Genomic DNA, 14,197 nt, shown 5'->3' with positions numbered 1-14,197 from the left:
ACGTCATGAATTAAAAAATACTAAAGCTCTGGGTGAAAATGTGCCTTCAAGAATATGCCTTGGCTATTAAGGGTAGTCTTCCCTCCTGGCCTGTTGAAACATTACTTGAATTCAGTTAAAATGGATGCAGTGACATTACTCATCATTTCTTTTAAGTGTATGACAAGTTCTATTTTTTTCCATATTAAGAAACTTTCAAGAGTATCCACAATGCAAGATTTACTTCTAAGTAAGTACGGATTTTCCTTCTGCTGTTTCAGGCCGGAGCCTCAACAGAAAGCTCCCTTAGTTCCTCCACCACCACCGCCACCGCCACCGCCACCTCTGCCAGACCCCACGCCTCCAGAGCCAGAGGAGGAGATCCTGGGTTCAGACGATGAGGAGCAGGAGGACCCCGCAGACTACTGCAAAGGTGCTGTGCTTGCCTTCCCACTGAGCCATCACATAATTTGTTTTGGGGAATGGACAAGGGGGGGTTAATGATGCAGATTGCTTGATCTTTATTAAATTAGCCTCTTAGTGTCATTATTGTTTTGAATTCTTAGATCATTAAATATAGAATGATCCGAGAAAATGTAAGCAATAGCAGAAGGAAAATTGTAAGAGATAGAAAATATACATAATATGTACATACATAATCTGGGTATGTTCAGGAGGATTGGAATGTGGTCAGAGGATTAAAGATAGTATAAAGCAGGACAATTAAATATAAAAGCATAGTACTTATCCAAGAAGAACTTAGAAAGTAGAAGGTACCAGGCTCCTGAGGGGAGCCAATGTAATTGTTGTTTACTGCATTTGGCTTTAACTTTTCTGGCTGCTAAGACTAACAAGGAACTGCTCCTTTGTCTGTATAGCATTGAATTACATAGTAGTCATTTTCTGTGGAAAGAAAGCTTGCCCATTTGTTTATACAAACAGACTGTTTCCTGGCATTGTATTCAATGAAAAAGACATTCTGTAGGTTCTGCCATTGTGTGACATAGTGGGTTATGTTTTCAGCTATGTTTTCACAGAAGACATAAAAATTATTCTGTTGGAGTGCTCTTGTTGTGAGGATTCATAAAGACCAAGAGCATATAGTTAAGCTCCTACAAGGCAAGCATGTTGTGTGGCGAAAATTGAGAACAGTATGATCCAGACTAAATACTCTGTGTAGACAGGACTCTTGAGAGTCCATGAGGAAGGGAAGTTGTTGTGTCCATTCAGCTGCCTCTTTGTTATTTAACTACTCTTTATTATTTAACTAGTCCTTTGGACTTTAATTCGCTCTAGTAGAAAATTATCACTATCTGGAATTCTGAGCTTCTAAACAGTCGATGAGACATTTATTTACTACAGATTAAGGAAAATGAAGTCATATTCTGTACAGCATAAGATTAGATGGCAGAAGATGCACACATTCAAGCCATAAAGCACTAATGAATCTTTGACTTTCTAATATGTTAGTATGAATCTATTTAGTGATTCCAGGCCATTTGTGTGTTGGTTAAGGAACAATGTACTTTTTAGATACCTGTTAAGAGGGAGAGAAAGTTACTGTTCTGCTTTGAACATTTAAGAACTAATCTTCCACTCAACCTCATTGTTCCACAGGTGTGGGTTTCTACACACAGAACCATTGTTGTCCTTAGAAAAGCGATTGCAGATCGTTAGCATTTGTATAAGTAGTGATTATGACCTTAAAGGTCTATACCATCTAATATGGAAAAGAAGGCATTGAGGTGAAAAGATGTTTCCTGTTAATCTTCATTTCTTGGTTCCAAAATTAAGTTGTTTGAAGACATTTGTCTTTTTTTAAAATTTATTGATTAAGGCATCACATATTTGTCCTCATCCCCCCATTCCCATCCCACACCCCTCCCCACACATGCCCCCACCCCCCTGTTGTCCTTAACCGCTGGTTAGGCTCATATGCTTGCACACAAGTCCTTTGGTTGATCTCTCCCCTTTACCCCCACCCTCCCCTACCCTCCCTCTGAGGCCCGACAGTCTAATCCATGCCTCCTTGTTTCTGGGTCTGTTCTTGTTCATCAGTCTATGTTGTTCATTATTTCCCCTAGATGAGTGAGATCATGTGCTATTAATAAATACACTTATAAGAACCGAAAATGAGACAAGCAATAATGGTTATGGTGACAGGCAAATGAATCAGTCTGTAGTGAGTTTCTTTCTGGGCCAAGAGTTCTTTTGAGACCCAATTTCAATGTCCAACAGTTCCTTATGTGTACATGTCAGCATTGACATTTCAGTTCTGGTTGGTGGAAAAATGGTGGTAATGCAGGTCTGACTCTCTGGTTTGGTCCTGGGCAATCTGCAGTGATGCACAGCTGCTAACTGCTAGTATGGGAAGGCCACGTTAGCGTCTTCCATCTCTGGACTGCTTCTCTTCTGTCTTCATGGCTGGAGTAGTCCTGTCGATTCCTCTCTGTTGCTGGAATCCACATGGTCTCGGAGTTGTTTTCTGAAAATATACAAACATATTCTCAACCAAAAGTTAATAAAGGAATATTTTCTATAAATTTGACTTGGGATCCTATTTCATTTTTTGCCCAAATGATTTTCCTCTGGCTTGTTTTGACACCTTGTGTGTTTTTCATGGGTGTCTTGCTTTTAGCCTTATAATTAATTTTCTAAAGTATTAATTTTCTAGATGTAATTTACTTACAGGATATTTTTCCTTACATGATATTCTTCTACTATCCCGCCCTTTTTTGATTTAAATGTTAGGAGGCTTTTGAAAATTTTATAATGTAGTCTTAATGGCTTTTAAATTTTAATTTTTTGGACTATAATATTACTGTTTTAGGTTCATTACTTGGTGTGCAATTTTATCATGAGATGAAGTACCAATCAAAATTTTAGTTAACACATTAGGAACACCTTTTTGTCCTGTACAATTAATTTTTCTAGAATATTTGCTTTTTTCAACTAGCCAATTTAAATTTGCCTGAAAACTTGACTACTATTTTACTGTCAAATTTATTACTCTAACAATAATCTTATTTTACCCTGTAAATATTAGTGGAAGGGATTATTTGCCTTCTTGAGTAGGTCCTGAGCATTCTTGGTGGTAAGCTGGATTTAGATATCATAAACCCACTTCCCCACACCATGGGTACAAGACAACTCAAACAATTCTTGTTGGAGTGAGAGGGCAGCTGCTGTCGGCCAAGTCTCTGTCGGTCTCCTGAGTCCTGATCTGAGCTGGGCATGGGAAGCACGAAGCAGCCATGGGGTCAGGAGACCTCCCTCAGAAGGGGCTAGGGTTCAGGCCCCAAGACAGTTGTCTTTTGATTTTGCTGCTTATGCAAAGCATTAGGGTGGCCTGTTGTAACTGTTTGTTATCTTAAGCACAAAGGCTTCACCATGTTGGAATGAGTACTGTTTGCTTCACAACCTGGTGGGAGATGAGTCAGGAGATGTAACTAGTACTCTGATCCTTTACCACCTCTGCAAATCAGCCCTGTGGATGCTCCAGACCGAAATACAGGGCTATGAATGAAGGATTCCACAATCAGACTGATTCTAGGTAACGTTCACTGAACTGTAAACATCTTGAGAGTATTAAAGTCACCCTCAGTAAGGCATGTTAGAGATGGTAAGGTTCTCTTCTTACACCGTCTCTCACACATTCACGCTTCTCCCTAATTTTGTGACTAACTTGTTCCTCTAATCAACATTACAGGCAACAGATTCCATTCTCTGAATTTTGTGGTATCTATCCTATATAATAAAAGGGTAATATGCAAATTGACCGAACGGCCGAATGACCAGTAGCTATGATGCACCTGACCACCAGGGGGCAGGTGCTCAACACTGGAGCTGCCCCTTGGTGGTCAGTGTGCTCCCACAGGGGGAGCGCCACTCAGCCAGAAGCCCAGAAGCTGGGCTCATGGCTGGCAAGTGCAGCCCACTCCCCGGGCCTAAGCCATCAGTCGGACATCCCCCGAGGGCTCCCGGAGTGTGAGAGGGCGCAGGCTGGGCTGAGGGGACCCCTGCCACACCCCCGACCCCGAGTGCACGAATCTCGTGCAGCGGGCCTCTAGTATCCTATCTAATAAGGATGGAATATGCTAATTGACTGCCAAGCCCTCAAAGATGGCGGCGCCCACAGCCACAAGATGGGCACCCAGTTCCTTCAGCCCTGTTGGGGCAGCAGGCATGCGGCATGGCCGGGTCCGGCTGCTCTGCGCACCTGCCTCTGGAGTCCCCAGTCCCATCAGCCCCCCAGCTGCCCAGGGCCGGCCCCAGGTGCAGGCAAGCCTCGGATGGCAGCTGCCCAGCCACCCATGGCTGCCCGAGGCTCAGGTGACCAGGGCCGGCCAAGGCTTGCGCTGCCAGTAGTGGCAGAAGCAGAGGTGTGATGGGGGCATTGCCTTCCCCTGATTACCGGGTTGCCTCCCGCCCCTGAGGGCTCCTGGACTGTGAGAGGGGGCAGGCCGGGCTGAGGAACCCCCACTCCAGTGCATGAATTTTCATGCACTGGGCCTCTAGTATATATATAAAAGGCTAATGTGCTAAGTGTCCAACCATCTGACTGGTTGCTATGACACGCACTGACCACCAAGATGCTCAACACAGGAGCTGCTGAGCTGCAGTGACTTGGCAGCGGCGGTGACGCACCCTGAAACCAGAGAGGAAGGAACCCGGTTTCTCGCGGGGCTGTGCGATTCCACCTTCGGCCGTGGGTTATGCTGTTGCTGGGCTACTGTTGGTCCCGAATCTGGTTTACTGCACACTTGCGTTTGTGTTCCACAGCCTGTATGACAGCAACTTTGCAGAGTGCCCTCTCGCACTCCGGGACCACACGGGGGGATGTCAGAGAGCCGGTTTCGGCTCTGTCCCCGTTGGCCAGGCTGAGGGTCCCCACCTGCCATAAGGACCCTGCTCACTCCGCAGAGGCCCTTCAAGTGGCCAGCTGGGGAGGGACCTCGGGAGGTTGGCTCCAGGGCATGTCCAGCCTGTCTCACCCAGTCCCGCCCCACCGGCCACCTTTCCTTTCAGTGTGCACAAATCTGTGCACCAGGTCACTAGTAGACCATAATAGTTTGTCTAAGATAATGAACATAAATGCATTCAAGGAGTCCATGGAATTGGGAATGTCTGGTACGAGAACTGTGGCCATCTTCCTCCTCCCCAATAGAATAGGTAACTTTCCCCCCTGAAACCAGTTGAGTTTAAGTTACCAACATGATGCTCTGTCACTCCTGAGTACTTCAGTATATTTTGCCTACAATCAAGTACATTCTCCTTTGTAATCCCAATACAACCATCAAGATCAGGAAGTTAGCATTGATATATTTCAACCATTTAATCCTCAGACTCTATTCAGGTTTTGCCAGTTGCCCTATATTGTCCTTGATACGAAACAGAACCCTTGGAAAGTCTCTCTTTTTTGTTGTTGTTGTTTCTTTAATCAGTTCCTAAGTCTTTTCTTGACTGTCACAACTGACATTTTTGAACATTGTAGGCCAAGTTATTATTTTGTATAATGTTTCTCAGTTTGGTATATAAAAAACTCTTTTCAGGTAGTGTATGGTTTTGATTTATACTATTACAGTTAATGTCAGTCACTCGTTTTAGATGGTTTCTGCTGGATATCTCCACCCTAAAATTACTCTTTCCCCTGGTAATTAATGAGAATTTTTCCACGAGTTACTTTGAGACTGTTAATATCCTCTCATCAACAAGTTTACTTTCTTCTTTCTCTCCTTCTATCTCATTCTTCTGGTCCATCTCTCTGTCTTTCTGTCTATCTCAGATGGACTCTTTCATGGATTCCCCCTAGTCCCCCCAATGAGTTATAATCAGTTATTTTCCTTTTCCTTATTTGGCTTGATGTGTAGATTCCCCCCAATTTGGCCATTAGGAATCCCTTCAAGTTGGTTCTGTATCTTTTTGAAATGTCCATAATGTTGTTTGAACACTATTACTTTTAAATACAATCTTGAATTTTCCCAATTCCAGCCCTGGAATCAGATCTTTTCCCAAAGAACCCCTTTTAGTAGAGAATAATGTGTGTGTGTGTGTGTGTGTGTGTGTGTGTGTGTGTGTATAAAAGCCTAAGTGACCATCGCAACCAAAACAACTGAACGGATGACTGAACAGGCTGCGTGGGGCGACCAGGCCGGCAGGGGGGTTAGTGAGGGCCGACCAAATGACTGAGCAGCAGGTTGCGTGGGGGAACCAGGCCGGCAGGGGGGGCAGTGAGGGGCGACCAGGCTGGCAGAGGGGGACAGTGAGGGGCAACCAGGCTACCAGGGAGGGGACAGTGAGGGGCAACCAGGCTGCCGGGGAGGGGACAGTAAGGGGTGATCAGGCAGGCAGGCAGGTGAGCAGTTAGGAGCCAGTGGTCCTGGATTGTGAGAGGGATGTCTGTCCGAGGGGTCCCAGATTGGAGAGGGTGCAGGCTGGGCTGAGGGGACCTCCCCCCTCCCCCTCCCCCCCCTCCACACACACGAATTTCGTGCGCCGGGCTTCTAGTATTTAGTGTAATACTAAATGCAAAGCATTAGGGTGGCCTGTGGGAACTGTTTGTTGTCTTAGGCACAAATTACATGTGGTTATTACTATTGGGGTGTCATTGCTTCCAGATCTCTTAGGGTGAGGGATACACACACCATTTATGTTTATATGTATTTTTCTATATTTATTTTGTTTTTATTTATGTGTATATTAAAATCCATGAGCTTAATCTGACATCTCAAATTCTACTCTAATACCAGAGGATTCAGCCCAGTTTTCTCCCTTTCAGTATTTGTAGTTTCTTTCTTTGACAGTAAGTGACTAAGCTCTCATTTTCCTCATTATGTTTACTGATTGGATTAGTTTCTTTGTATATAATGAGCCACCTGTTGCTGCCACTGCCATGTTGGGCATCTTCCCCTTTCCACCTCACCAAGCTGTGCTCAGACATACTTTGTTGCTTGGCCCTGTTTAATGGCTGTAGACTGAATTGTTCAGGAAAGGGGAAGGGGCGGGATGGCTTTCACAGTTTAGGGGTGTGTTTTACTTGTCTCTTGAGATGTCTTACCTGTCTTGCCTGTCACTTTATCTGGTCTCCTTGACCTCATTTCTGGAGAACCTTTGCCCCACCAGCCACTTCTCAGTACTCCCAAAGTAAAAAACAACAAAACACACCATTTCTTTTTTAAAAATATATTTTTATTGATTTCAGAGAGGAAGGGAGAGGGATAGAGAGGTAGAAAGAAACATCAGTGATGAGAGAGAATGCCTCCTGCATGCCCCGCACTGGGGATTGAGCCTGCAACCCAGGCATGTGCTCTGACTGGGAATCAAACGGGTGACCTCTTGTTTCCTGGGTAAATGCTCAACCGCTGAGCCATGCCGGCCAGGCCACACCATATTTTATCTCTTTAAAAAAGAAATATTTGTTTATCATGGGAAATATAGGTATGTTGGGGGCGGAGGATGGAATCCCAGGCCCACCAGTAGCTGCAGAAAGCACTTGGGGCACTGCCACCTGAATCATCTGTGACCAACTAATTGCATTTAATTTTTTACCTCTTTATCTTTACACGTCTCTTCCCTTCAAAACTTGTGAAACCTCAGGCATTTTAACAAAAAGGCCACTGTTTAGAGTTCTAATATTGCTAAAGGTTGTTTGTTGCTTCTTTCTACTTGCCTTGGCTTACCCTTTGGCGTGGAACTCTTCCTTTCTTCATAGCCAGCTAGTTCTGCCCATCTTCTTTTTGGCTCTCCCACTGAATCCAGGAGGATTAAGGACTTTGGCGTCTAAGAGAACTGGGTTCAAAACTGGCTCCCAACTCTGTATCCTTGGACTAGTTCCTTGCCCTCTGGGCTTTAGTTGCTTCATCTATGATGTAACCTCTTTAATGTAATGTACAATAACATCCTACCACCTAAGATTTTATGAAGAATAAAATAAGACAAATATGTAAGTTTGTGGCATACTACCTGACGCATAGAAAATTTTTAAGGAATAGGAAGTTTACTTTTTTCTGTGTTGTTTTTGTTCCATTCTCCTCTCAGCTTTGTTCCCATCTGTACTTTGATGCTTGCTTTCTTCATGGTCTAACTGCCTCGCTTGTGATGGGTTTGTTTCCCGAGCCTCTGCAAGAGAAAGCGCTGTCAGCATTGCTTTTCTCCCTTCTTGTGTTATTTCCTTAGAATGGCCTTCTTTAACCCCTAATCCCACGTGAAGTGGGCTCCTCCCTTTATCACTCAAATTAGTATCTACCACAACACCCCATGTATAATTATATATTTTTGTGTTCATTAGTGATTTCTGCCCCAGTCTGAAAGATTCCCCGTGGTCACGGGCTGTGTATTTTGTTAACCCCACTGCATTTGAACTATCCACAGTGCAATAAGTGTTTTTCACGGGGTGAAAGAATTGTCTCTAGAAGTAAGCCACAAATGAGGGATGGGCAGCGCTGATCCTGCCTGTGTGTCTGGAGGGCATGTCAGGTGAGGAGGTTGATATGCCATGAAGAACACAAATCAGAATACAGATCCTTTGTTTCTGCCTTAAAATCATCCATAATGCTCCAGATTTCTAATATATTATACATGTTTAAGTGGACTATAGTTATTTCTTTCAAAATTTAGGTACATCTTCTTCAAAACATAACATAAGCAGTATAAATGTTCGCACACTGACTGTCTGAATTTTAGCAACTCAAAATGTAATGTTCTCTTTGGCCTTGTCTTTAGAATCTCTGACTTATTACTATTTTATAGCTTACTTTTTTTATTTTTAAGAAAAAGTAATACACCTTTGCAAGGTTGTCTACGCAACATTGTCATGCCCCTCACGTGTTTTATGTAGTCTTTAGTGTCAGTTCTTTTTGATCCGAAACAGATAACCTTTATTTATTCATAATTATTTCCCTTAAAACCACTGCTGATGTACACATACTTAATTTACTATGTTGCATGTATTTTTAAAATTAATTGGCTTAATTTGTCTTCCTTGAAGCCTTAAGAAGAAACTTTATGTGAACAAAGTTATAGATGCTCTTGAATTAATAAGGCCTCATTACATTTCTTTCATGGAGACTGAGGAGATTCTGACCCCTGTTGGTGGTCAGAATTGCTTTTGCCTCGGGTATTGATGGATTAGTTTTAGTTAGCATGACAGTTGAACTCTTTGAGGCTTTACTGTGTGTGAAGCCTTGGAAGTTACCAAAGGAGTTAGAAAGGTAACTGAGAAACAGTCCCTACTTTCTGGGCGCTCCTGGCCTCATGACTTTGCCACTAGCATATGAACTACTTAATGGCAGAGCCTTTCCCCCCTGGATCTAGTACCTGGATAGGACAGACAGTCTGCAGCCTCTTGAATGGTGACTGAATGAATAGACTGGATTAAGAAATTATTTAAAGATATTGCTACCACAAATGTCTGCGATTTTGCTGCCTATGGCTTCTTCTAAGACCGATACAGCTCCTAGGGCAACGGAAACTAAGGAGAAAATAAACAAATGGGACTACATCAAAATAAAAAGCTTCTGCACAGCAAAAAGAAACCATCAACAAAACAACAAGAGAGCCCTCTCAGTGGGAGGACATATTTGCCAATGCTATCTCAGATAATGGTTTAATCTCCAAAATTTATAGGGAATTCATGCAATTTAACAAAAGGAAGATAAATAATTCTACCAAAAAATGGGCAAAGGACCTAGATAGATGCTTTTCCAAGAGGACATACAAAAGGCCAAGAGACACATGAAAACATGCTCAAAGTCACTAATCATCCAAGAGATGCAAATCAGAACGACAATGAGGTACCATCTCACACCTGTCAGAATGGCTATCATCAACAAATCAACAAATGACAAGTGCTGGAGAGGATGCAGAGAAAAAGGTTCCTCTTGCACTGCTGGTGGGAATGCAGACTGGTGCAGCCACTGTGGAAAACAGTATGGCGTTTCCTCAAAAAATTAAAAATGGAACTGCCATTTGACCCAGTAATCCCACTTCTAGGAATATATACCAAGAAATCAGAAACACCAATCAGGAAGGATATATGCACACCTATGTTCATAGCAGCACAATTTACAATAGCTAAGATTTGGAAACAGCCTAGGTGCCCGTCAGCAGATGACTGGATCAGAAAACTGTGGTACATCTACACAATGGAATACTATGCTGCCATAAAAAAGAAGGAATTCTTACCATTTGCAACAGCATGCATGGAATTGGAGAGCATTATGCTAAGCGAAATAAGCTAGTCAGAGAAACATAAATATCATATGATCTCACTCACTTGTGGAATATAATGAACGTCATAAACTGATGAACAAAAATAGATACAGAGACAAAGAATCATCGATCAGACCGTCAAACTTCAGAGGGAAGGAAGGGGAGGGAGGATGGATAAGAGATCAACCAAAGGACTTGTATGCATGCATATAAGCATAACCAATGGACACAGACACGAGGGGGGATGAGAGCATGTGCTTGGGGGTGGGAGAGGCCAGGGGGAAGTCATTGGGGGGGAAAAGGAGACATGTACTACTATTTGTAATACTTTAAACATTAAAAGAAGAAATTACTTAAATATTCCCCTTTTACCTCTATTGTGTGGTTAATTAACTATAAGAGTAAAAAAGAGGAAATTTGTGAGGGCTTAAGAGGAATGAGGTTGTATTTGGTCAGAGGTAAAAGAAAAGACTTCATAGAAAATATAATGAGGGCCTTGCTAGTTAAGATTAATTGGAACTTGGCTAAATCCTGGAGACAGGGAAAGGGGTCTCTGAGCAGCTCTAAGTGCTTTTGTTTACCTAACAACTGGGCTAGCTAAAAGCTGATGATGGATCAGGTTAAAGAGTAGTTTGGGAGCATCATAAAGAAGACAGATATGAAGATAAATTAAAGCATCACTTAGTAATATACATTTTAAAAAACATGCTCGAAGGAAAACAACAGTTTAATAGACTAGATTTTCTGCACACTCATCATTTAACATTTCAGTGCAAATAGTTTTTTCTTTACATTCTGTGTGATTTCTCTTTCTTACTTCGTTGCTCTATGCACAAGGTTGAAAGAAATGATAAGGTGGACATCCTTGTCTTGTTTCTGATCGTACAGTAAATGTGTAGATTTTTAAAAGATGTCTTTACCAGGTTGTTATGGGTCACAGATTTAAATGTACAGCTAAAAGTATAAAGCTTATACAAAGAAAAACATAGGAAAATATCTTCACAACATTGGAGAAGGGGAAGATTTCTTAGAGAGTATACAAGAAGTATTAACTATAAAATGAGAAAATTAATAAATTGGACTTCATAAGAAAAACTTTGCTATTTAAAAGACTTTTTTGGCTGCATTTTTTGTTTATAAATATTGAGTCAGCTTTACCTTGACAGGAGCAATTATATACTCTTGGGGTTTATGGTATTTAAATTTTTATCAAAGCATTGCATTCATGTATCTTAGAAATTACCACTTTAACAGTGCTGGTGACAAAAAGCAGTTAAAAGACATTTTAAAAAATTAAAAGACCACTTCAGACTAGGAGACAATACTTGCGATATGTATAGCTGAAAGAACATTACTGGCAGAGAACATCAGGAAACTTTGTGAGGTTTTGGAGAAATGTTATTTTGTATTGATTAGAGCAGCGGTTGCCAACCTTTCGAACACCATGGACCACCAGTGGTCCGTGAACCACTGGTTGGTGACCGCTGGTTTAGAGTATATACATTTGTCAAATATCAGGGAATTGTGTACATAAGATACCTGATTTTCATTCTGTGTAAATTTTACTGCAGTTTAAAAAATTGTAGTGGCTACTCCTTGCCAGTGTGGCTCAGTTAGTTGAGCGAGCACTGAAAGGTTGCCAGTTTTATTCCAGGTCAGGGCACATGCCCAGGTTGTGTGCTAGATCCCCAGTAGGGGGCATGCAGGAGGCAGCTGATCGCTGTTTCTCTTTCCATTTCCCTTCCTCTCTGTCTCTAAATTCAATTAAAAAAAAAAAAAAAAATATATATATATATATATATATATATATATATATATATGCAGTAGGTAGTTATATCTAGATTATGGGATTTCTATAATGTGTGTATACTTTTATCTCTTTGTCTTGTTTTTCCTGTTTTCTCTGTTGAGCACATACTTCTTTGTAAATAATAAAAAAGAAAAAAGAAAAACTTAGCAGTGAGGAAACACTAGATTTTGAACAGGGAAGTGATTTATTTAAGAAAGATTCATTTGTGAATCTTGAATGATTGGCGTTGGAGATAATATAGATATAGATATAGATATAGATATAGATATAGATATAGATATAGATGTACATAGATAGGAGAAGAGGACAAAGTAAACAGCATCAGAGAGGTAGCATCCTTATTATTTGACAAACAATTGAATATAGAGAGCGACAATGAAAAACTTAAGTCTTGAACCCTGGGGTGCCTAGAAGAAGAGTAGTGATGTCTTCTGTGCATCTTTTTTTAAAAAATAGAGTTTGAATTTTGAAACTGATAATCATTTCTTCTTTGTTTTGGATATTGTTCGGCTACTAAATGTGCAACTCACCTCAAACAAGTGAACAATAACTTACAGCACTGCATTGTTCGTCCTAACTTCCCACAACATTGTTCCATTTTATTTTTGCTGGGCTACTTTTTCCTTTTGCCCCAATTTCCTTCTAATTTTGAATATTGTATTGTGGTTGTATAAACTGCCTCAATTCCTTATTGGAAAGAAATTGATTTGGCACTATTAACAGGAACAGTGAAATCACAGTTGGTCTGGGGAAATTTTGATGAGTTTGATTTTATTTATTAGAGTTTAAAGAAAATGGTGACAATATGAAAAAGGCAACTAGAAATATGAATCTGGGGCTCAGAAGAGAGGACAAGCAAGAATTTAACATTGCTCCAAAAGGTCTAGTCTCTGCCCAAATAACCTCCTTGGTAGTAATCTCTAAGTCTTTGAAATGTCCTGCCTTTAAGTGTCCTTTTAAAAAAAATTTTTTTTTTATTGATTTCAGAGAGGAAAGGAGAGGGAGAGAGAGATAGAAACATCAGTGATGAGAGAGAATCATTGATCGGCTGTCTCCTGCATGCCTCCCAATGGGGATCAAGCTTGCAACCCAGGCATGTACCCTGACTGGGAATCGAACCGTGACCTCCAGGTTCATAGGTCGACGCTTAACCACTGAGCCACGCTGGCCGGGCATAAGTGTCTTTTTTAACCTAAGGGGGCCATGCCAGATAGTCTAATAATGAGATTTGTGGTAGGGGCTTTTGGAGGGTGTGTGGACCGAAGTCAGCCACATTGCCAATCCACCGTGTTACATAATGGAGCCCCAATAAAATCTGGACTACAAGGCTGGGGTGAGCTTCTCTGGTTGGCAGTACTCTGTATGCACTGTCATATATCATTGCCTAGAGGAATTGACAGTCCTTACCTCACCTGGGAGAGGATAACTGTATGTTCCACATTTGGGACCCTCCTGGTTCTGCGTTGCATCTCTTCCCTTGACTAATTTTTATCTGTAATTCTCATGCTATAATAAACTGTAACCATGAGTATAACAGCCTTCAGTGAGCTCTCACAAATTATTAATGATTGAAACTGAGCATGATGTTCAGAACCCCCAAACTTGTAGTTGGTGGTCAGCAGTGAGGGTAGTTCCGGGGACTCCAACTCTTTTAAGCCACAATTATGTTGACTTTTGTTATAATAACCAGACCTGTTTACTAATGAATACCAGTATCCGTTTTTATACTTGTTGTGCAATGAGAATCTGAGACTCAAGACAAATCATTTGCCTGAAACTGCTTATGGAGCAGGCTCTTCAAGCAGCTCAAATATGATGCTTTCTCTTAGCATTCCTCTCTGATATGAAATCATACGGCTTTCTCCCCGCCAAAGGAATGCCCAAGTCTGAACCAAGTGTGCATCCTGGATCATCTGCCTGGCTGAGCAGAGGTTAACCTCCTTTTTGGAACTCCAACCTCATCAGAGGCTGAGTTAGTTTGGGATTCATATAACCTATGTGGTAGGTCAATAAATCATAAAAATACTCATCCTCACTTAGTACCAACTTGGTTACTAGCATCTTCCATTTAAAGGCTTACGTTTGAAACTTTACATATTTAATACAACATTGTTTAGCACCAAAACAGAGGACATGTTCCATGCTATTTTATTTGTTCATCTAAAATTTTTAAATATTGCAGTTCTGTCACAAGTGGGT

The 14,197-nt window shown here is 41.5% G+C and overlaps 1 protein-coding gene across 5 annotated transcripts in view; it reads left to right on the top strand.

Moving 5' to 3' along the window:
* The window catches only part of SRPK2 (SRSF protein kinase 2), a 243,726-nt gene that overhangs the window by 165,490 nt on the left and 64,039 nt on the right, over window positions 1-14,197 (top strand). For all 5 annotated transcript variants that reach the window (XM_079785841.1, XM_079785845.1, XM_079785842.1 and 2 more), the window contains exon 3: window positions 261-412. In XM_079785841.1, coding sequence (XP_079641967.1) covers window positions 261-412 — 152 coding nt within the window. The remainder of the gene's footprint in view (window positions 1-260; window positions 413-14,197) is intronic.

This window comes from Cnephaeus nilssonii, assembly GCF_951640355.1.
Source record: "Cnephaeus nilssonii genome assembly, chromosome: 12".
Classification (NCBI taxonomy): domain Eukaryota; kingdom Metazoa; phylum Chordata; class Mammalia; order Chiroptera; family Vespertilionidae; genus Cnephaeus; species Cnephaeus nilssonii.
Note: the sequence above shows the minus strand (reverse complement) of the source record. Positions and strands in the feature narration are given on the sequence as shown.